General features: G+C 36.7%; 1 protein-coding gene across 4 annotated transcripts in view; it reads left to right on the top strand.

Annotated features, from left to right (window-relative positions):
• Window positions 1-23,189, top strand: part of Neto1 (neuropilin and tolloid like 1) — a 113,313-nt gene extending 90,124 nt beyond the window's left edge. For 2 of the 4 annotated variants that reach the window (XM_046448554.2, XM_046448556.2), the window contains exons 8-11: window positions 13,195-13,308; window positions 17,151-17,706; window positions 18,667-18,741; window positions 20,007-23,189. In XM_046448554.2, the coding sequence (XP_046304510.1) occupies window positions 13,195-13,308; window positions 17,151-17,706; window positions 18,667-18,727 (731 nt within the window). In that variant the 3' untranslated portion in view covers window positions 18,728-18,741; window positions 20,007-23,189. Of the gene's footprint in view, window positions 1-13,194; window positions 13,309-17,150; window positions 17,707-18,666; window positions 18,742-19,593 lie in introns of those variants that run through there. The other 2 variants (XM_046448555.2, XM_058580684.1) reach the window with 2 other exon arrangements.
• The last annotated feature ends 892 nt before the right edge of the window (window positions 23,190-24,081 follow it).

Raw genomic sequence — 24,081 nt, 5'->3', positions numbered from 1 at the left:
TTGTTTTAAGACAGTAATTTTGGGGTACTTTAGGACTCAGTCATAGAAACCAACATATTCCTATTGCAATGATGTGGATTTTTAATGATATAAGTGTCAATCTTAACATATTACATAAAACACTAATTTACTACTGATCATGAATATATTACTATTTCTAAATTTGGTAGTTTGTGAGCTGTGGCAAGAAATAATTATTCAAAAGCAAGGAAAAATAACTACTCCAACATCAGATGACCCTAAAAATTGAGTAACTACCACTATCTTCTAAGCCTAAGCATCAGTGATTTTTCATTGTGTTATTCCTATTTGCACTTTTGCTGTGTAAACAATTGAGCACTCAGAAGTTGATGCACACAGCTGAGTAAGATGGTTGCTTTTCCTAATGTGCTACTGAACCACACTCATTCAAATTCAACTCAGGGGTGTGACTCACTGCACAGAATCTTCATTTATATCTGGTATTCTGTTCTGCACCTCCCACCACACGCTTCCTCATTGACTTTAGTAATTACCCAATAAAACTTTTTCTTCTACAAAGCTGAATTCCTGCTAGCAGAGTGTTTTTCTCAGCACTTGTCTGTATTAGTTGGATCCTTGCTCTTCTGCAGGTGATGGGTTATGATTTCAGCCCTCAGTTTTTTTTATATTTTCCTGTCTAGAACATGGTATAGCCTTCCATCTGGGCCTTGTGTACAAAGTTGGCATTCTGTCCTGGATAGTGCTTGCTTCTAATTTTGAAATAACTAAGTAAAACTCAATAAACTAAATTTGATGGACTTTAAACAAGAAAGAATTACAGATGATAACTTTAAATGTCAATGAGTTGGTTCACCATGTTCAGTGACACTTTGAGAATATGCACCAAGTATGCTGACAATAATATGCTCAAGTTTATCTTTGTAACCACTTCTCAGAACAAAACAGAATAAAGATGACCTTATGTTAGTTACAGAAAAGTAAACGAACACATTTTCAAATTAGAATTCCTTATTTAAAGAATGAAAGAGAGAAGACGGAAAAAAACATGAATCTTCTCAGTGCAATATTTCACAGAAATAATATTTATTCAACAATAATGGTTTTTCTCTAAAAAAAAAAGGTGAAGGCAAACACAACTACAACTCTGTGGTACTTCCTAAGGTCAAAAGGCAATGCATTTATTCTGCTTTTCTCCAAATAAAGAAAATTTTATGTACTAAAGAAGGCAGTGTGACCAAATATAGTGTTTTCTAAATTGTAAATTGATCTGGACGTGTGTCTATATACCTCAAAATTATGAATTGATGTGTCCTAATAAGATTAAGACCACTTTGTGGTGTAGGAAGTATTTCCTGATATCTGTCATATAGGAGCATCATACCAGATGGCATAGGTGTAAACTTCAAGTGTACACAAAGCATGCTGGGGAAATGCTGGTCGTGTGTCATAGTTTGGCAGGTTTTCTTAAAGTACCCGTAAAACAGTATGGATAAGAGAAAATATCACTCTACTCAAACAAATAAAATTTAAAATATGTGTTAATATGAAAACATTGTAGGTACAATAAATAGGGGAAAGATGAATCAGAGAACAGTTGGCAAGATAAACCTCAGGCAATAAGTAAATTTTTATTCTCCAAAGAATAAACGTTGAATAAGACAAAACAAAAGGATAAGCATCCTGTTAGAAAATGAGGCAAATGGAGTGAAAGATTGATTTTCAGAAAAAGAGCAAATGATCTAGGAAGCAAAAGTGCACATGATAATGTCAAATCACAATGCCATTGCCTGTTCATGTGCCCAGTTATTAACAAAGGGATGGGATGCCCAATTGGGAGGAGGCAGGGCGAGGTGAAAGCAAAATGCTGCTGGGAGGAAAAGGAAAGTATTCTGAAGGGCAGTAAAAAACTAGGCTGCAGAATTACAGAACAGAGAGCAGACCAAGATGGGTCTCACCTCATCCTCTAAGCTAGTAACCTCTGAGAGAATGGACTATGTGACGGGTGTGTTTGAAATAATGGGAAAAAGTGGAAAATGCTAAGTGGTTTGGCTCAGTGGTCCTAGGAGCACACATAGACTTTATTGTTAAGATGATGGGGTGGGTGAAATCTGGCCTAAAACTGTACCGAAACAAGTCACTAAGAGCATGTAGAAATCAACACACATGTCATCACCAATATACTGTAAATATATGGGATCCATATTTAGTATACAGCATCTGTTCAACACATAACACATGTGTAGAGGACAATGAAATTAAGATATCAATAGTAATTATTTTTAGGTTATGAGGGTTTCTTTATTCTTTTTTCTGATTTTGGGTATATTTACATTGTTTTGTTAATAGATATGAAATCAAGATCTAATTGGAGGTATTAAGTCTGAGAAAATAAGACTGTACATATTATTTTCTAAATTGAGATGATTAATACTCATTTATATTTTCAGAAAACAAGCGATCAATACAGTTTTACTTATGCTGATAGCTAAGGGTATGTCATTGCTGTCTAATGATCTATCATCTCAGACTAAAAAAAACACTGTGAATTCACCACAGTAGACATTTTCCAGTTTGTCATCTGACATGCATTCAACCACGTACTGGGGGAAGAGTCCCTCGGTTAAGCCCTGCAGTGTGCAACCTCCCAGGACACTAGAGCCTCCGCACTTGCCTCCCACTTGATTCTGAGCGAACATACCCTTGAATTCACCTCCACATTGTAAAGACAGAAAGATGTTACCCTGGGCACATTTCACAGCCAGTCCAACGTGGATTGTCAGAGACTCCTGGTTGACAGCAGCTGTCCTCCCAAGTGGAGGTCCATTCCTATTTTTCCATTTCTGGCTGCCACTTCCCCTCCTTGCTGTGTGGACAGCAGCCCTACCTCTGCGGAAGGCTGGCCAGCCCATGCTCTGACCACCGGAGCTGCCGACCCTTGCTACTCATGGTGCCTCAGTCTCCTATTGTAGTTGTAAGGAAGTGTTTAAACAACAGTTCCGTTTACTATCTGCCTCTTCTGGAGGGTTGTGGGGAAAGAAGGTCCCTACATTTTCCCAGGGCTGTATTCTTGGCCCATGCCACTTCTTCAGGACCAGCAGCACAGCACCATGCATAATTCTGTTGTCTGCTACACCACCTCTGTCCCAGTCGCCTTCTCTGTCCCTCTCTGTCTACTGATTACACTGACCCACCTGGATGATCCAGGGAAGTCTCTCTACCTGGAAGGCCTTCATTTCATTGCACCCGTGAAGGTTTTTGGACACAGACTGTAATCTTCAAAGGCTCTCATAATTAACATGAGGACACCGAGGGAGAGGGCATTGCTCAATTTACCACAGTAGGTTTGATATTTCTCTTCTACTTTTTTTCTTATTTTATTAACTAATGAGCTCTTTGTCTGAAATTATGGGAAGACGAATTAAATAATCTTGAAGCTGGATCGTATATAATGCCAATTGATAACGGTGCATCTGAACACATGTCCACTTCACGACTATTAAGTTCTCATTTATATAAAGAAATTATCAATTTTTTTGTTTTTCTTTTAATTTTATTGTTTTACACAAATGGAGCACAGCTTTTCATTTCTCTGGTTGTACGTGATACAGAGTCACACCATTCGTGTAATCATACCCGTACATAGGGGTAATGATGTCCCTCTCATTCTACCATCTTCTTTCCCACACACTCCCCTTCTGCTCCATCCAGACTTCCTCCATTCTTCCCTTGCCCCCTGACCATTAGGGAATTATTTTTTAAATTAATTATTTTATCACTACAGAAATATCTACAAAATGGAAATGTGCTCCAAAGATCAATATAATTTACATTGATATAAATTGAATATGTGTTTGGAATTTTAAGGTGAATATGTGTTTAGAAGTTTAAAACTAATGCTCACTATTTTCCAGAAACAAAATTACAAATTAACTTTTAAAAACTTGTTTTGTTATTTAAAAATAAATCTATAATAAGATGACAAGAATCGTAAGAGCATGTGCTCAGGGACAGCCAATTAGTTCTGCCCCTTTGCTATATGTAATGACTAGACTTTAGACTTCTAATCCCTTTTCAAAAAAGTGGGGAAACATCACAGTGATGGGTAAAGTTTTGAATACATGCGTCAGGAACTGAACAAACAGCCAATAGAAGGTGGCTGGTATCTCCCTGCAAGCAGGATCATAGCACCCTGAAACCTTGATAGTTAACACTCCTCACCTTCAAATGCAATGAGGCTATTAAGCTAAGGAAAGGGGTGAAAGTATATCATCTGCCAGGCACCATCCTCATTCCTTTCTTCCCTCTCTCCTCTATCTTCTTCTTTTTCACCTTTTTAGACTTTTCTTTCAGCCCAATCATACCATAAAAGAAAACACCTGTCAAAAGTATTTTAAATTTGAAATGTATTCTCGATGGACTTTTATTTTTGACATGGTTACTCCAATCCCTGAAAAAGTTTTATGTGTTTATAGACACATAGTTTAATGAATCACATAACATTAAAGTCAATTCATTCTAGTGACTTGTTAGATCAAAACAATCGCATTAATTTAAACAACCTAGCTCCCTGTTTCTTCCCTGAAGAGCTCAGCATGTGGGGCCTTCGCTGAAGGTTCCCAGGGCCATGCTGCCTGCTGTGGTGGGCCCAAGCCACCCCGTGGACAAACATGAAGGCAGCTGGCTTCCTGTGATTTTTGGAAGGATCCATTGGGATGATATGCATGATCTCTCTGATTCTGGTTCTGCAGCCACTGTAGTTCACATCCATCACTGAAACTACACACTATAGGTTTGCTCCATGGAGACAGAAAATTAGTATCTTGATTCGTTAGCACATGAAGTACAGAATCACCAGCTCCAGGGTCTGTGGTCTTTATTTACCGCAAGTTGTCTTTTTGGATTTTGGCATCTTTATCAATGAAACCAAGTAGGGTACCTTTATAAGAACAATATGTCTAAATGAACCAAGTGTTGCCTACATGCATAAAACAGCCACCTAAACGAACCCTGGACCTCGAGTCCCAGGCCTAATAATAATCAGAGTGCAGACTCAGAGCAATTCAGGATCTCCTCATTGTAATTGCAGCATCTAATTGCACAAAATGAATAAATCATTGTGCAGCTGACCCAAGGCAGAGATGATAGCATAAAAATATACAGTAATTTCTTGGAATGAAAAAGGAATAGATAACTCGTGATGTGGTTCACACCATGTGACAGGAAAGAAATTGTCCCTATCTGCAGAATATAATTTTCACATAAAATGTCTTTCTGTTTTCTTAAAATAATATCTTTTAAAATAGCAGGAATGCATGGTTGAGGAGGAATCTAATAATTGTATGTGAGATTAAACTCAATTTCATGAACAGAATGTCCCATATTTAAAAAGAAGAGTAAGATGTAACCTTACTTGAAAATGCTGAATATTTTTGATGATTCCTGTAGTCACAGCATTTTGGGAACAGATATTGATTTTTCAAAACAAACATGAAAATAATACAGGACATGAAAAGAAGATGTACAAACCTATTTTTGACCTCAAATTTCTTTAGCATTTTTCAAATAGAATGTCATGTCTTCTAATTAAGCGGCATAAGGGCCACATTAAGGTTAAAATACGGTGGCAGGGGAAATTTTTCCATTTGTTTTAGGGAAAAAAAACAAACATTTGTTTTGGGAGCAATGCTGAGGCCTGATATACTTTATACTTTCTAACAATTTTGCTCCTATAATTAAAATACCACAGTTAAAAATGGCAATTAAAGCAAGATATACATTTTCAATCCAGTCTTGAAGTTTCAAAAGTGCATACTGAATTGATTACTTATCATTACCGTCTCTGATGCTTCAGTTCTTTTCCTCCATCAACTTTGTCAGGAAAAGCTTGAAATTCCTTAGAAATCAAAGCCACTGTCAGATCTAGCGAAAGGGTAGCACTTCATATACATGGTGCTGCCTCAAGAATTTCCACTGAGGTACGTGGCCTGCCAGCAAGCCTGCATTAAGCACCTAATGAAGCAGCACAGGGATTTGTCATTTGGTCTTAGAAGAGGAGGTAAATGATGCTCAGGTAAGTTAATTAAAGAGAGAAAGCTCAGTTCCTAACAAGGGCGGTGCAGGAAACCACCCGGGGTCACCTGTGGGGCAGCGGGGATGAGGTGCATGTGCTGTACTGGTGCTGGTGACATCTGAGCTTTGGAGGCACAGGTAGGCCTGGGACAGTCAGCGGCTGTGAGCATAGAAGCCGCTGTGAGCTAAGGACTTGGAATTAAGTCTACAAGGAAGGAACTGGAGTATCTCTAGCAGTGGGGAATCACGGTCTGGTTGAGACTGTCCAGTGGCCAAGCTCCCAGTGGCCCGTGTCTCCAAAGACCCTGTGCAGAGGGTGAGGTGGCCATGCTCTGTGGCAACAGTGGAGATTCTAACAAGAGCCTGGGGTTGAGGCACAAGTGATGGCCAGTTTGCCCAAGGCTGTCCAGGAAGAAAGGACTCAGGAAAATCCTGAGCCTGCAGGGCTGGGGGGAGGCCGGACCCTGTACTCTGTGTGGAGGAAGAATCAAGGTGGACAAGGGCACTAAGAGGACTAGGGTGATAAGGATCCTCTGTGGCCCCAGTCAGCCCTGCTTCACTTGAGACAGTAACTAGAATTCCAAGTGGAGATGTTAAGAAGCCATTTGAATGATCAGGGCAAGTCTGGTTCTCAGACATGAGTCAGAGCCGGGTGTGAGCCCAGAGTCAAGGGCGTGGGCTCAGAGTGCAGCTGAGGGCATCACAAAAAGGACGAGGTGGGAGAAGAGAGGGAGCCCATGGTGGCTCTGGAAATCTGACTACAGACGTCTGCAGACACCAGCAACGTGGCCTCAGAAGGCAGAGAGCACACCTGAATTGATCAAAATTACCACGAATAAAATCAAAGGGAGTTTCGGGTGTGCTAGATTTTGCTATGTAGTATGAATTCACTACCTAACTGTATATAATGTTGACATGATTAAAACAATGGGAAGCTTTTTTCACATCTCTGGACCAAATATAGCAAGAGGCTCCATAGCATCTTGAAGTTCAGAAAGTTTTAATAAACGTAGACGTGGGTCCAAGCTGTGTGCAGGGGTGCACGCCTTCAATCCCCAGTGACTCGGGAGGCGAGGCAGGAGGATCACAAGGTCAAGGCAAGCCTCAGCAACACAGCAAGGCCCTGAGAAACTTAGCGAGACCTTGTCTCTAAATAAAAGATAAAAAGATCTGGGGATGTGGCTCAGTGACAAAGCACCCCTGGGTTTAATCTCCCATCACTTAAAAAAAAAAAAATAAGAAGCAAATCCCAGAAATAAAGCAAAAAGCTGCAAATGTCCTCCAAACCACTTGCTTGTCCACCTGCTTCTTGACATGTTTGCGAGCATTGCCGCTCAGATTACGACTGAGGAAAGGATGAAAATGAAGAAAGAAAAGAAGCAGAAGTCCCAAGGGAGTGGGGGTGGCACTGGGGTGTGGGCGGATGTGCAGTAAGTGTGCATGTGTGTGAAGGAGCGCGTGGCTGTGCCCACAGGCTGGCAGAGGTAGAAGACAGGATTATAAGGGAAGCAGGAAATGGGGGGGACTTGCAGGGAGAACGGTGGCATGGCCAGAGGGTCATTTGACCCTGGGACTTGTGCATGTTCAGATGATCAGTGGAATCATCGAAGCATATTATAAAATATCGCCTTTACTTGCAGATTTTCTTGATGCAGTATTATGATTTATTTGAACTAATATACAGATGATAGTTTTACTAGTCACAAATATAGGTTTTTGAATTATCAGTGTTTCATAGAGAAATCTACCCCTTTTACTTCAATTTTATTTTAATAGTTCTTGAATATTATTTAGTGAATTGCTGGATTTATTTTAAAAACAGAGAATGGAATAATCCAGGTAGAATAAGCTTTAATGGCTTCAGCATTCAAGTAGCAACTGTAAGTATAAAGCCCTTTAATTGTGGATTCAAAACAGTGCTTGCTAACAGATCAGACAGATCAGACACACAAGAGAATGATGCTGTACTCGTGGTGAGGTCTGTGGCATTGTAAGGCATGTGTTTTATGATTCCTTATTTAACACACTCTGTAAAACTTCCTTAATTTTGTATGTTGGCTATCCATCTTTCTTGCTTCCTAATTAAAATGTGCTCAAAATTATTTCTGTTGTCTCCTGCTAAATAGTTTCTTTCTAAAGAGTCAGTAGGCTGTGCATATAAAGGTGGTTAGTCACAGGTGCCTGCAATCCTAATGAAGGATTGAAACACTGTCACTGAAATTTAGTGTGTGGCCGCCACCTTGTGGTCAGAATGGGAACAGATGTAAGTTTAAAAAAAAGGAAAAAAAAATAAAAACAAAAGGAAAAAATTAAAAATTAAAACAACCAAAGCCTAGAAACAATGAAATGCATTTTAAGTTCTTTATTCTTGAATATAGCGAAGTATAGATGTCATGCAAAAATTACCATTTACAGACTCAAAAATCCCAAAGACAAAATTGGATTTCTTGGTTAACATTTGATATTCTTTTCCTGAAATGTTATGAGATTTTCCCCAATAATGAAACTACACAAGTGTTTTTATACATATACTTTTAATTCTGTGTATATATGTCTATATAAAAAAATCTGAGAAGTGCTAAGTACAGTGTAATTGGAGTAATTTCTAGAAATCACTATTGCATTTTGACTTTCGTATTTTCAATAACATTTCCATAAGAGTTTTTCAAAAGTATGTTCTTATTTGTCACCCAAGTGTATGTCTTGTAATATCCTAGACTATTCTATATCTCCTTAAGAATTAAGGATTTTTTTTTGTTATGATTTTGAAACACAAGGGTGATACTTCCTGAAGTTTATTTATTTATTTATTTATTTATTTATTTTTTTTGTGAGCAAGTGAAATTAGAACTACTTGGATTAAATGTTAAACAAAGCTGAACAGGCTTTTTTGCTGTGCAACTTCTCTGACCACTTCAGTTTGCAGCTGACTCTAAGCAAGTCCCAAACCCTGTTTCTTGGTCTCACTTTCTCACAATATACTTATTCCCCTCTGGAGTTAAACCTTGTACTAAATTTTGTGTTTCCAAAGAACTTGTTATGAAATGTGTGGATAACTATTCAATGGACACTTTGAATTGAAAAATTGCAGTTAAAATACCTATAAAAATAAAGTCTGGATGTATGCAATTTCTAAAAATTGTGTTACTACAATTGTAAGAAAATATTGTCACTTTAATTCATGCCTCAATTGTACAGGATCACTCAACACTTTGAGAAAACATTCCTTTTATATTGGAACCAGCAAACCAAGATGCATTCTCTTCTAAATACTGTTTATCATGTCTTTTCAAGTGAGACATGAATATCTACCTGACAATTTGATGTTAAAGAATACATATTATTTTGATGGTGAAACTGTTAAAAATTTGATTGTGAAACTGTTAAAAATGGAATATCAAAAGTAAATATCTTAAACAGTTAAGTCTTTCTCCCATTACATAGTACAACCCCATGCTGAAACTTACAATTATCAAGATATTTAGTAGGCATAAATTCTGTGTCCTTCTCCCCTTTTAGAATCAAACCATAGTATTTTATGCTGGGCAAGGTTGTGGCAGAGACATATACCCTCCAGGATATAAATGTACCTAAGCCCCACGGAATCTCTAGTTTCAGGGACACCCCAATCATATCTTTGAATTCTTCATCCTCATGCTGTGCTAACAAGGGTCTGTGAATGACAGTCCCTACTTCACAAGTTAAGAAATTCGGTGTCCAGTAAGTCACTTAAATTTTGTATCATTCATCTCCTCCGCATTGAAAAGTTTTATTTTATATTTGGTAAGTTTCATAGTAGAATAGTTCAAAAATAGCTAAACTCTATTTATCATATACACTGGGACAGTATCTGTTTTATGGTGTTTATGAGTTTATCACATTTAATTCTCATGATGACTCTATGTGGTAAAGATTGTCACCATCAGACAGATGTAAACTGGAACAAAAACATTTGAATATGTTTGCTCAGAGTCACACAACCAAGAAGTGCTGGGCCCATGCTTCAAAATGAGATGTTTTGACTCACAGCCTCTGTGCAACATTCTCCTCACACAGTTACCAACATGCCTCTGTGTGCATCTGTATAGCCACACTACGTTCTGGACATAATGCAATTTCTTGGGTAAGCATTACCTTCCCTTATTTGGCAGATGTGGTAACTGGGTAACTAAATGCTTAGCCAGGTCCAGAGCAAGGAGTTTGAAAATGCCCACAGCCACTGGTCAGTCTCAGAAGCCTGCTTTTGCTCAAGGAAGAAGCAAATACATAAGCATTCTTCCTGTTTGCAGCCAGAGTCACAAGGCTGAGCTTTATTTACAATTCCAGTTGATGGCACAGCGCAAACAGCACACTTGACACTGTGCACATGGGCTGATTCATGAGGGAGACTCCTTTGGCAATGTTATGGGGTTCACTTTCTATTAAGTGGTTATTTAAATCAACAGCAATGGTATTTTATTACGTATGCCATTCTCTTGACCAACTAGATTATTTCACTGCATTTTAACAAATCAGTTTATTTTTCTCTGCCCATGAAGTGGGGTTGTAGTAGGAGGGTCCCCACAGCTTATGCTCAGGAGGCCTTAAGACCAATACTCCTGTGAGCTTGAGTTGGTTACCAGAAAGTACCCTTTGAGTTCTTAAGCAGAAGAGAAATGAGAATCTTGAAGGACCCACTGCCTATCTATATTTATCAGAGAAGTATCCAGATAATCCTCACTACATTCAGAAACCAATATAAAATTATATTTTTGCTCTTTATAAGATAAAAATTAATTTTTATTCAAAGTTATAGATGTTACAGATCTGGCTTTTAGCCATGCAGTGTTTAATTGCATTTTGGGGGTGTGTTTGTGTGTGACGGAGCATGCACGTATTTTGTTTGTCATTTGCCCAGTAAGTCTATAAATTATCGAAACTAAAGGAGAAAAGATATGAAGCATTGCCTAAAATAATGCAAAAAAAGAGTGATGATGATTTCCAATTAAACTGGCACGTTTGCAAAATTATTTAATGCCCAGAAGCATCAGGAATGTGATTTGTTGGTATTCCTAGATTATCTATCGAATGTCAGTAAAACCACTAAAATTTGGTTACTGGTTCCAGCACATCAATTGACAGTTTCACAATTAATAAGAAACAGAAACAAGTAAGACCAATGTGGACTACTTGAAATTCAAATTTCAGTGCTCTTATCACCATACCACTGAACTTCACTTAATTCCAGAATATAGTAATGCTTTTATTTACACATTTAGAAGTATTAAGTTAACTCATTCTATTAGATAATTTTTATAATAATTTTCAATTCTTTATGGAAGATCAATAAATATTCATGTCTCTCTACAGGTATTCTTTACTTGTTGGATGACTAGCCTTCTGAAATCACTGCAGTGAATTAAGTCATGCTTTTTACAAAACCATTTTGCAGTTATTCAAACCAATTTGCAGAAAACTCCCTTATACTTTGTGTATAGATTTGGACATCATTTATTATCTGCTCAAGAGACCATATAAGTTCTACAAAAACGATTATGGTTGGCTACAGAAATTCAAATTTAGCTCCATAATAAAAAGCAGATTTTTGCAGTAATGTATTAGATGATTAAATTTCACATTATAGCAGTTTTTAATAGTGCTTAACAAGTCACTAACTCAATAAAATGTCAGGTATGAGACTGTTCTTTTCAAAATGACTGTATTCTCCACTTTCTCATATATATATGAAACAGACTAGGAAGTCTTTGCACCCTCTACCTGGAACTTAAAAGTCAATGGTGGGGGTGGGGGGTGGAGGTACTGTGCCTAAATCCAAGATAGCTATGTATTGCTTTTGACTTCTTGGGGTTTGAGAACTTTACTTTAAGAATTTCTCTAGAAAAGGTGTTAAAATATTTCAAATTGCCTTATGCAAAATATTTTCCTGACCATTTTGAATCATATCTCAAATAGACTAACAAAGCTAATATTGTAAAACACAGGCACTAGTTTTGAAAATGAAAAAAAAAATGTCATTATGTATGACTGTAGTTTTAAGAAATCTTGATCCTTAAAAAGTCTTCACTGGGCTGGAGGGTTAGTTCAGTGTAGGGTACTTGCCTGAGGATTGATCCCATCACAGCAAAATAGATCAATAGGCTTTTATTGCTCATCCAACTAATCATCACAAATTACCCATTTTGTGTAGGCCATACATTTTCCAGGATGTCCATATGTATAATAATTACAGAACTATTTAAAACAATAAAAATTACAACTCATGAGGTATGCAGTGATTACAGAGGTAAAAACAAGTTTGTTTTAAAGAACTCTGGACCTACTCTAATCTACAGTGTAGTGTTACTATAGAGATTGTTCTAAACTTGCCATTCTTCTAACCATAAAAAGGAACATTTTCTTAACATTAAAATCATATCTAACATTTTACCTTGCTGTATTGACTGTCCCATGTAATTATGGACCTAGTTTTCATGTTTTCTTGGAGTTTCAGTTATACTTCACAGTGCCTAAATATGCATAATAATTTGGAGATCATGGTCATTGTAGTCTGTCACTAGAATGTATAAAATACTTGCATAATGGGCTAGTTTTATTTTTTTGTGTGTGTATATAAAATTTGAGTTAATATATTGTTTCTGATGTTCAGGATTAATTTCCCCTTGATTCTGAGTATCCATGACTTACTTGTATTTTTTTTTTCATATGCCTAAGTGACTTCACAGGGATTGATTTGTGAATATTTTCTCATTATTATCTGATGCATATTTTTCAAAATATTTTAGTGTTGCAATTATGTAGTTTTGTACAGCAAAACTAACTTTATGCATGTGGAATTTCTTTGTAAAGAATAATTCACGCCAGTAGTCAGTATACAGGTTTTGCTCCATTACTGTATGATTTAAAAACAAGCTAGAACCCTCTGTGGATGGTAGGATTCATGGCAGAGGTCTCATGCCATCTTATTAGCTGAGCCTCCCAGAAAAATATGCAAGAGACAATGAATGCTAAAGCCACACTTCTGAATATCACATGACTGACTTTTTGCCTTGATCTATTGGCAAATTATCAATCTAATCTTTTTGCAGTGTGAGTGATTTATGACTGAGCTAAGATACAGCTCTCTTTCTTGTTCTTTGTTTTTAGCTCCTTGTGAAGGCAACACGTTCTTCTGCCATAGTAACATGTGTATTAACAATACATTGGTCTGCAACGGACTCCAGAACTGTGTGTATCCTTGGGACGAAAATCACTGTAAAGGTAATGATCAGTTCTTGAAATATGCAAGGTCCCCTTCCTAAGGAATGGGAAGGAAGTTTGTATGCACTTGACTTAAAAATTGAGCATATAGTGGCTTCTATGAGCTTCATCTGTTTTATATAACCAATCTGTAAGCAATTTTCTTTATCTTGATTTGCACTGTATCCAGAGGTTTCCTAATTTTTGCATGTACACTGGAGGATAATTGATACTGGAATGGCCATTAAAGACATCTTGTTAGAGTCTGCAGAACCATGGAAATGATATGGATGCCTACAGCACAGCACATTTCTTCCCTAGTGTAACGGGTACCCCTTAAATCCATGGTGACACCTCTCATTTACTCCAGTTTGTCTTTGTTGCATTTTGAGCTCATCTTCTAGTGATAAAATATGTTGCAGGGGCATTGATACTTCCAATTGCTTTCAGCCACCTAATTCCACTTCTATTTTGCTACCAATATGTTTTTCTTTCTTTCCAATAAAAATAGTAACTAGTGTCCCTGAGCCCTTCTCTAGCCTATACACACAGATTTTTTTTTTTTTTTCATTTAAACAGAGTTACTTGGCTGGTTTGTGTGGCATTGATTAATTAAGTTCAAAGTGCCATATAAACTCTTTCACTCAAGGTCAATATTAAACAATTATCAAAGAAAAATAAACAGGCAAATAATTCTATTATGTTTATAAAAGTCCAATGTTATCTATCAAAAGGCTTTCTTCAAGCAGAAGTGTTGAGTAGCCATTGCTTGATTGAGTCATTTAGAATGGCAGGTCCATTAGAAAGAATGGTCTGGTATCAAGAGCTTCCATGGGGGGTGTTGGTGACAATTGTGGAAGAACCACTTGGGAGCAAATGAGAAGTTAAATATTGTTGGACCTGTCCTAATGCAGCATTGGAGACGAGTAGTAGTCACCATCAGCCTTCTGCCCAAGGTGGACTTGTGGCCATACCTGTAAAGAACATTGGAGCCAAGAGCATCGAGAGAATGTGTACCTGTGAGCATGGGGGAAAACCAAACCCCTTTCTCCAGATGAGGAAAACTTACCTTAAGTTTGCAGTTCATTCTCTTGTGATAGGAGAATGCACTTCTTTCTTATCATTTCAATCATTTCTAATTGATCAGGTCTGCTGTTGGGGCTTAGCCTACAATGTAGCCTAAAAGAATGTCCCACATGCCCTTGAAAGGAATGTGTCTTGTTGATATTGGGTGAATCTGAGATACTGCTATGTCTAATAGGCCTATTTCAGAGGTGTTTAAGATTTTTGTTTTCCTTTTGATTTTCTCGCCTCTGGTCCATTATTAAGAGAGAGTATTCAGTTCTTTTAGTTTCATTCTTGAATCCTCTGATTCTCGCTTCAACTCTGTAAAGCTTTTGATTCGTGCATTTTTTAGCTTGGTGGAAAGATCTGTAAAAATTTACAACTATTTTGTATCCTTGATGGATTTACCCTTTTATCAACATAAAATGATGATGTAATGTTAAGAAACTTTTTTTTTGTCTTAAAAATATACTTTGACATTGGTGTAACCACCCCAGCTTTCTTTGGACTGTAATTCTACCCTTTTAATTTCAGACTGTGTCTTTGCCTATAAAGCATTTAATCTGAAGGCAATGAATTGCTGGATTTTATTTCTTTTAATCCAGTCTAACAATCTCTGCTTTTTTCTTTAGTCATTTAATCTATTCCCATTTCATCATTGTTAATATAGTTTATGTATATTCACCATTATAGTTTTTGTTCTCTATATGTCTCATTTTTTTATCTTTAATTTCTTTATTTTTCTCTTCTTTATAAGTTAACATACTCTACAGTAACATTTTAATTGTAAGTAGTTTTTTCAAGGTATTCTTTATTTATTTTCTTAGTGGTTGCTTCAGGGTTTTTAGTATATAGCTTGATTTCTCAGGATATATTTAAGATATATAACAAAAATTCTAGTGAGATATATAAAAACTACTCCTGTACAGTTCTATTCTCTCTTCCATTTTTCACATTTTCTCCATATTACATCTATATATATTAAATTCATTGCAGTAGTCATTAATTTATGTTATTTTTATATCTCATATTGGGAGAAGAAAGGACAGCAGATATAGATTAATGTAATTTGTTAGACAACTCCTTTAATCAAATGTTTCTGAACTCCTCATTTGTTTTCATAAATTTATATTGTCCTCTGGTATAATTTCCTTTCTCCCATAACAGTTTAGTTCCTACCAACCTTTTTTATCATTATTACCAAATACATTACATATCCATAAGTTATAAGCTCAGCAATACCATTATATACCCTATAACCTTGCCTTTTTACAATTTTAAGTAAGGAATGTGGGTGAAATATGCAACTGAACTTCCATAATTATTTACATAGTTTCCTTCATTGGATGTATTCATTTTCCTATTTAAGTTGCTGTGTTTAATTCTTTCCTTTGGATTTGTTATTGTCTCAGGTCACATATTTTCAACTCAAAGAACCTCTCTCCATATATTTTTAAGGCAGCTCCTCAGTGTTGACTTCCTTTTTCATTTTTGGTTACCTGGTATTCTTCATTTCATTTTGACAGTACTTGCCTTGGCAATTGGTCTTGGTCTGTGGTGTGTAGCTGTGGCGACCCTCTGTTGGTCTGCAGGACTTTATATATGTCCCCACATGGCCTGCTGGCTTCCACTGGTGAATCGGATCGTGGCCTCTCGGGGCTCTTCTCCTGGGCTGCTTTGCGATCCCTTGTTCATTTCTATGTTTCAGTCTGACCTTGGTAACACTTTTGACATTGTCTGGGTGTGGTGCTCTTACGTTGTCCTGCTTGGACTGTGTTGAACCTGGATATGAGATCTCTTGTTGAGTTTCTGGAATTTCCGGATGGTTTTCTGGTGGGATGGTTTTCTGGTTTCTCTCTCCTCCCATCTGTACGCCCATCACGTCAGCCTGGTTGAGTATTGGCTGCTTTTCTGACACTTAATTTCTCCTCATTCTTTTCCCCACTTCTTCAGATATTGTGATTTTGTTCCTCTGTGTTCCAGTGTGAACAGGGCTCTTCGGTTCCTCTCTGAAGCATCTCTGATTAGAGATGATGATTTGAGGGCCAAAAGAACTGGTCATGGTTCAAATGCACAGGAGTGCACTGTCCCTAAAGAAATCTAGCAGATATGTTCCAGGAAATGCCTCTGCATTCGCCACACACCATGGGGACAATTTACAGAGTTCCATTAAACAGAGTTTAAACCGTTGTCTCTTCACCTCTATTTTTGTCAGTCATGGCTATTTAATTTGGGAAAGAGTCTTCGCAAGCCCTCATGCCACCATCCCCAAATGTCTGTCCTGAATTTGAAATGGATTATCCTTTGGTGTCACAATATTACTGTTGTTTTAACTTTAGTTTCCCTGTCAAACATAAATACAAAATGATACGGATGCATTCATGTTCCTCATATGGGAGTTTTGAGCTTTCTCGTAACTAAGAAAGAAGTTAATTTGTAAAATCACCAGTTCATTCCTGATTGTCATGCTATTTTGACCTGGTACATATTTCTTCAGCATTATGAATATATGAATATGCATACATACATGCACATACGTGTACACACAGATGTTTATTGAAAGCAGAGATGCTGGGCAATGGGACAGTCATCTGTAAGGCTAGAAGATAGGGCCTTTTAACAAGTAAGAACTTTTGTCGAATTTAAAATATTTTCTTCTGCTGCTTTAAGCTTGCAAAATTTCGATGCTCAGCCTATCTCGTTTCTAAGTTTTCAGCACATGTTCTGACCATGACATTAACGTGTGGTGGGTTGTCTCTCGTTGTCTGTCTGTCGTCTCCGCTCTCTCCTACCTGCAGAAAAGAGGAAAGCCAGCCTGCTGGACCAGCTCACCAACACCAGCGGGACTGTGATTGGCGTGACTTCCTGCATTGTGATCATCCTTATTATCATTTCTGTCATTGTACAGATCAAACAGCCCCGTAAAAAATACGTCCCAAGGAAGTCAGACTTTGAGCAGACTGCTTTCCAGGAGGTGTTTGAGCCTCCGCACTATGAGCTGTGCACCCTCAGAGGGACAGGGACGGCTGCCGACTTTGCAGACGTGGCAGATGACTTTGAGAACTACCATAAACTGCGGAGGTCATCTTCCAAATGCATTCACGACCATCACTGTGGATCCCAGCTGTCCAGCACGAAAGGCAGCCGCAGCAACCTCAGCACAAGAGAGGCTTCCATCCTGACAGACATGCCCGCCCAGCCGGTCAAGCCCCTCGGTCCTCCCGTGAGCAGAAGGAACATCCTCGTCATGAAACACAACTACTCCCAAGATGCCGACGCCTGTGACATCGACGAGATTGAGGAGGTGCCCACCACGAGCCACAGGCTGTCCAGACACGACAAAGCCGTCCAGCGGTCAGTATCTATTGATTTTTTGATGATGCTATAATCCGAGGACTCTACCTGTCAGAGTGTGCTGTGCCAGTTTGTCTCCAGATTTCAGTCCCCCCCTCCCCCCCGAGTGAAGGCTTCAGCCAGGGTCTCAGCATCTCCCCCTCTTCCTTCTCAGGGCTGCCCACACTCTGTTGAAACCCCCACATGCAAAATATCTCGCACAGACCAAAGATAGAGCATTTCTATACATATATTTATTTTTCCAAAAATTCTGACATTAAATTAATAACAGCTTTATATCTCTGATTCATTTCCACATGGCCATGAATGTTACCCCCTGACAACATTTATATATTTTAAGATAAAATGATATTTGAAAACAATTGCCTTACCAAGATGGCTAACTCATCTTGTTGAATAATTTTAATGCACAAATAATATATTTTGCAATATTTTTACTTTTTGTATGAAAATGGAAAAAAGTTTCCTCGCATATATCTCATTATGCTTATATTACAAATGGCTCACAATAGCATGATATGCTAGAAGACGAAACACTGATGTTTATATGCAGCGAGAGTTAGTTAAAATATTTTATCATTGTCCTTTCTATACAAATAATATATACCATATTATCTGTATTCTATTGTCAGCCCTAAGATTAGCAAAAGTTATGGAGACAGAGAACCTAAAATTAGAAAATATTATTTTAAATTCCCACATCCAGTCTTCTTAAGCCATGTTCTGCATGTTTCCTAGCATTTAGTTTGTTCTATGAATTTACGCACCATCTCCATTTGTTATACATTCTCAAAATATAAAATATTTTAGTTGGTTTAATACGTTTTTGCACGCTGATGTAAAACAAGAACTTCCATGGTTTTATGAGTTTTCGAAATGTTTTGCAGTAAATAGTTGAATGCGTATGTTTATTTTTGTGCGAATATTGCTTTGTTGAATGAAACAGCCGTAACCTTCCAGGTTCTGCCTCATTGGGTCTCTAAGCAAACATGACTCTGAGTACAACACAACTAGGGTCTAAAAAGAAAATTCAAGGTAAGCAAAAACCCTTGGTTCCTTTTCCCACTTTGTTGTATTTTGTTTTGTTTTGTTTCGTTGCTATCGTCTTGTAGTTTTTCAGGAATGTGATGTTTTTTCATTATTTCTTGAGATATGTGTTTCATGGCATTTCATAATTAGAAACATAATGGAGATCATGGAACAGTGCTGATGGAGGGATGATTCTTGGACAATTTAACTTTAAAATAAACGTTAGTATTCTTACCAGTAAACATTGTCCTAAAATGTTATTTAAAAGGATGTTGACAATTTTACATATTTTAAAGTAAAGATACTAAAAGCAATGAACTTTCTTTCAAGAAAAAAAAACCAGAAGAAACTCAAGTTTTATGAAATAAAAAAAATGTCATTTTTTTTTAAACTGGAGTGAATATATAATACTAGTAATTACTCATATAACTTGACAATATTCTATTCATAACCAAAACACTAAGTATTTGGAGGTACTCATGACATTTTTGCACTCTTAGTTTTGCATGAATGTGTAGCTCAGATCATCAAAATTAAATGCAGCATGCTATGTCAAATTTTATAAGATAAAACTTGAATCCTTGATAATGTAAATGGTTTCATTATTATAAGTTGTCTGTGTGCACATCTGTTTTGTCACCAGATATCACAGTGGCTCTATTTTTGAAACTTGCAAGAGTCTCTATCAATGTCCAGTTAAATTTGTTAAACAGCTAGTCTCCTCAGGACTCTTCCAGTTTATCCACCATTCCTGAATTAGATAAATGCATTTCCATGCTCTGTACTACCTTGATAAATTGGTGTATTTGCTTGCATTTTTCACTGGGAGAAAATGTTTTAACTGTGTTTTATTTTCAGAAAAGAACTATTTATACAAACATGGGGACTGTGAAAAGAAAATTCTATAGTGAATTGTGAAAAGTGGACCTATTTCTAAATTCATTCCACTGCCTTTATCCAAACTTAAGAATTACAGACATTTGTTATTTCTTCGGCAAGACATCCCCGCTGCACAATGATATGTTCATTTCGTAATTTGGTTGCTGGCCACCAAGTGCTCCTTAGTTTTTAAATACATTTTGAGATTTACTGGAAACTTGAAGAAGAAATTAGATCCTGATTAAGACGATCCCAACTTTATTTTTATTGTCAGTTTCACTTTTGTTTCTGTGTTGGTTCTGTCTTTGTTATGTAATTGTACATTGTGTGATGTGTGGAAAACACAACCTTGGACGAACCTTCGGTTACATGTAATTGTTTTCATTATATAGACTTCTTGAGAATAGTGCGTTCCTGAGTGGTTTTGAACATGCTACAGAGGAAAGTGAAAATGTGGACCATGGAAACACCAGCTAGAGGTTTTATGGACTACACACCTATTGTTTTATTATGATTAAATGCAGTAAAAAGTCATGAGTCCAATTACTAGATTGCAATAAGAAAAATTTCATTTTTTTCTCTCTCCTACATTCCCTTGATTTCTTTTTGTTCTATATCAAAGGGAGGTACCAAGTTTCAAAAACAGCTTTTGAAACCAGGTACTTCACTGTTCATATCCTACCACAGAGATGTTTTTGACTAAGTACTTAGCAATAGGACTGGATTGACAGTCTGAGAAACTACCCTGCATGTCAGTACTGGATATTTGAGTTGGGAAAAATACCCTCTTTATTAGACACATTGTAAAAAGCATGCATTCTCAAATATTGCTGTTACTCTTCCATTTCTTTGTGTCACATGCTTGCTACTTGTAACGTTTTTATATAAAGATATATAAAGTGTATAATAATTTCCTAACTTGAGTTAAGAGAAATGTTTTCTTCTGTTAGATGGATTCAAACTCACTTACAGGAGAACAGGTTTTATTTATATCAGTTCTTCCCACCTTTCAGAGCATAAGACATCCTTTAGTATTTAGGTTTACTTCCCCAAATATTTGATTTTTAGAATTTTATGGAGTATGTTCTCCTTTTAGGATAGGAAAATCATTTTAAGCACTTTAAAAGCATAGGCCTTTATGACCTTGAACTGCATCATTGAATCATTCTTGTCCTCAGCACACAAAACACTTGAAAGCTAGTGATGATGATGTGTTATATACAAAGGAAGTCAAACCCTGTAATGGTAACTGCTGCTGAATTGTATACACACTCTGTATTTGATTTATTCAGTGGGAAAATTTAAAAATATTAAATGCATATTCTCTGAAAATGAATTTTAAGAACCAGTATTACTATAAATCTGCTTACAAAATTTTCCAAACTATTTGATTCTATAGCTGAAAAGATTCTGACCTTCAAATAGCAAAGCAATCTGGTCTACACAATTCAGACCTGGCAACACAGGCAGTCTTCACAAACTACCCAGATAAATCATGTCATATGTCCCATTAGGAAGTCCATTTGGTTTATGTTTAAAAAAAAAAAAAACAAGTAAATGAAAAATATAGTAATTTTATAATAGAAGAATCAAAGAATTACAGCAGTTCTGAATACTTCATATTTATTGAAAAAACTAACAAAAATAATCACTTCCATGAATTTGTTAAACTGGTGAATAGAAAATGTATTGAACATTATAAAGATCATTTTTACTATTATTTTACCTATTTTGATACACGTTACTTGTGATAAAAATTTTCCATTTTTTCAAACTTTGCTTGGCTGATTTATTTATTACCATACTTACTTTTATGTCCCTTATTTGAAAGTTGATGCACCAAAGATTATTTTTAAATAAATAGCCATATTTTATATAGTTTTCACTCTTCAGGAATCTTCTTAGGCCCTCATCTGCTTTAAATGACTAATGTTAACCACCATGTCTCATCTCTTTATTTACAACAGCAATGAAGACAGGAAAATAAAGTAGGTGAAGTTTACTATACTACAGGATGAGTCCTGTAGCTCTTCACAGGATGTCCATTCCCTCCATATCTTTTTAAATGTGCAGAATGGTACTGATCTGCTTATTCTCTGCTTAAAAGATATTTGTAACAGGAATCCACTAATAGGTACTTCAATTTTTTTATTGTCAAACCAAACTAAGTATAATGATAGATGAATAACTTGCATATATTTAAAACACAGTAGCTTCACAGGAAAAGAAAAATATTTCAAGTGAAGAACTGGCCTCCTGTGTGATGATGGTAAAGTTATTTAACAACACATAAGCACCAATTCATCAGAAAAGAAGATGTGGTAATGCTGGGGCAGGGACCTGGGGGCACTCCTCTGTCCCTGGCACCAACTTGAGGCTCTGAACCTGGGGGTGCAGGGCTCCAGCAAGGCTTGGACATGTTCCTTGGAGACCCCTGCATGTCTCAAATTCAGTATTGAAATTTCTTTTTATATCAAAAACTCCTGTTTTGTGGTTTCATCAGACCCCATCAATTTTAGCTTATATTACAAAATGGGGACACCTGTAGGTAAGGGAGAATATGTTTCAAAATTTTTAAATCAAATTATTTTAATGAACAATTATATTTTTTCATAAAATGAATTCAAATATGCTAACCTGAGTGGTTTTTTTTTAATTTTTTTAATCTTATTTTAAAAAATTTCATTCTTCTTAGTTATACATGACAGGAGAATCCATTTTGATAAAATTATACAAACATGAAATATATCTTATTCTAATTAGGACCCCATTCTTGTGGGTGGGAATGATGGTAGGATTCACTTAGGTGTTTTCATATGTGTATGTAGGAACATTATGTTAGATTAATTGTACTATCCTTCCTATTCCTGTCCCCACTTCCGTCCTTTCATTCCCCTCTGTCTAATCTACTGAATTTCTCTTCTTCCCCTCCCGCTCTTTATTGCAATTTGGCTTCCACATGTCAGCAAAAGCATTTGACCTTTGGATTTGGGGGATTGGTTTATTTCACTTAGCATGACAGTTTCCAGATACATCAATTTACTGGCAAATGTCATAAAATCATCCTACTTTATGTCCGAGTAATCCATTCTTCTGTTGATGGGTGTTTCGGTTGGTTGGTTCCATAGCTTAGCTCATATGAATTATGCTGCTATGAACATGAATGTGGCCATGTCACTATGGTATGCTGATTTTAAATCTTTGGAGATATGCTGAAGAGTGAGATTACTGGGTCAAATGACAGTTCCAGTCCTAGTTTTTTGAGGAATCTTCTTACTGCTTTCCAGAGGTGTTGCGCTAATTTGCAGTCCCACTGACTCTGTATGAGCACTCCCTTTTCCCCACACTCTGGCCAACGTTTGTTGTTACTTGTATTCTGATCATTGTCATTCTGACTGGGGTGAAATGGAATCTCAGTATAATTTTCATTTGCATTTCTCTAATTGCTAGAGATGTTGAACTTTTTTTCACGTATTTGTTGATCATTCTTATTTTTGTGTTTTATTAACAAAATGTTTTCAAATAATGGGTGAAGTTAGCCCAACGTTGGTGTAATAAAGCTCTGTGTTTTTCTATGTTTGGATTCACTGTGCAAAATCTTGGTGGTGGGTCACACTCACAGGCAACACCAGTGAAGCCCTGAGTAAGGCTCTGTACCTCTGCTCACATGCCTTTTTGTTCTCTTCTTCAAGGTTGGTGTGGAAATATCCCTTTTTAATCCATTTTTACATACCTGCCAGTTGATACATTAGACAGCAAAATTCACATATGAGGTAGTTGATTTGCCATAATTAATTTTGATTTGATTACATAATTAAAATGGGCTATAAACACAATTGAAGATCCATGTTTTAAAGTTAGGCCTTTGACTTTCCTTGAATATTCACGTAAGTGACTGCATTAGCTTTTTCTATATTTTCCCCTTAGGACATCAGGGTTTCCTTACATTGTATAACTTTTTAATAAAATCAGTGAATGGGTTTTCCTTGGCCTCAGAATATAATAAAAATTTATGAAATATGATCCTGGTTCCCATTCCCTTTATTAATGGAAATAGTGCACAGATGTTTTGGTAGTGGAATAAATGATGGCAGCTTATGACGAAGCTGTGCATCGCACGATACAAATGCACATCAGCCTCCAGCTCTGGAGGAAAGCTAACGAAGTAGACTGAGTTCTCTGCATCCTAAATGGACACGACTGAAAAGTGAGTTTCAGGCTGCCCAGTTTGAAGGTCACTTTCTGCCTACATTTTCCTTTATTGGCTCATTTCTGTGCCTCACAGGATGGCACAAAGGACCTGGCCAGGAAATTTTTTAGTAGATGAAGGAATAAGGAGAACCTGATTTATATAGTTAATCTAATCTCTTATTTCTGTAGTTAATATTTCCCACATCCCTTTAAATGACTGAATAAACTATCAAATAAAGATATATTTTTAAATATCCATGGATCTTTTAAATCAAT

Source organism: Marmota monax, unplaced genomic scaffold (assembly GCF_021218885.2).
Source record: "Marmota monax isolate L192 unplaced genomic scaffold, Marmota_monax_Labrador192_F-V1.1 WCK01_AAM20220418_F8-fsc00060, whole genome shotgun sequence".
NCBI lineage: Eukaryota > Metazoa > Chordata > Mammalia > Rodentia > Sciuridae > Marmota > Marmota monax.
The sequence above is the reverse complement of the archived record's forward strand: the minus strand, read 5'-3'. Positions and strand labels throughout refer to the sequence as shown.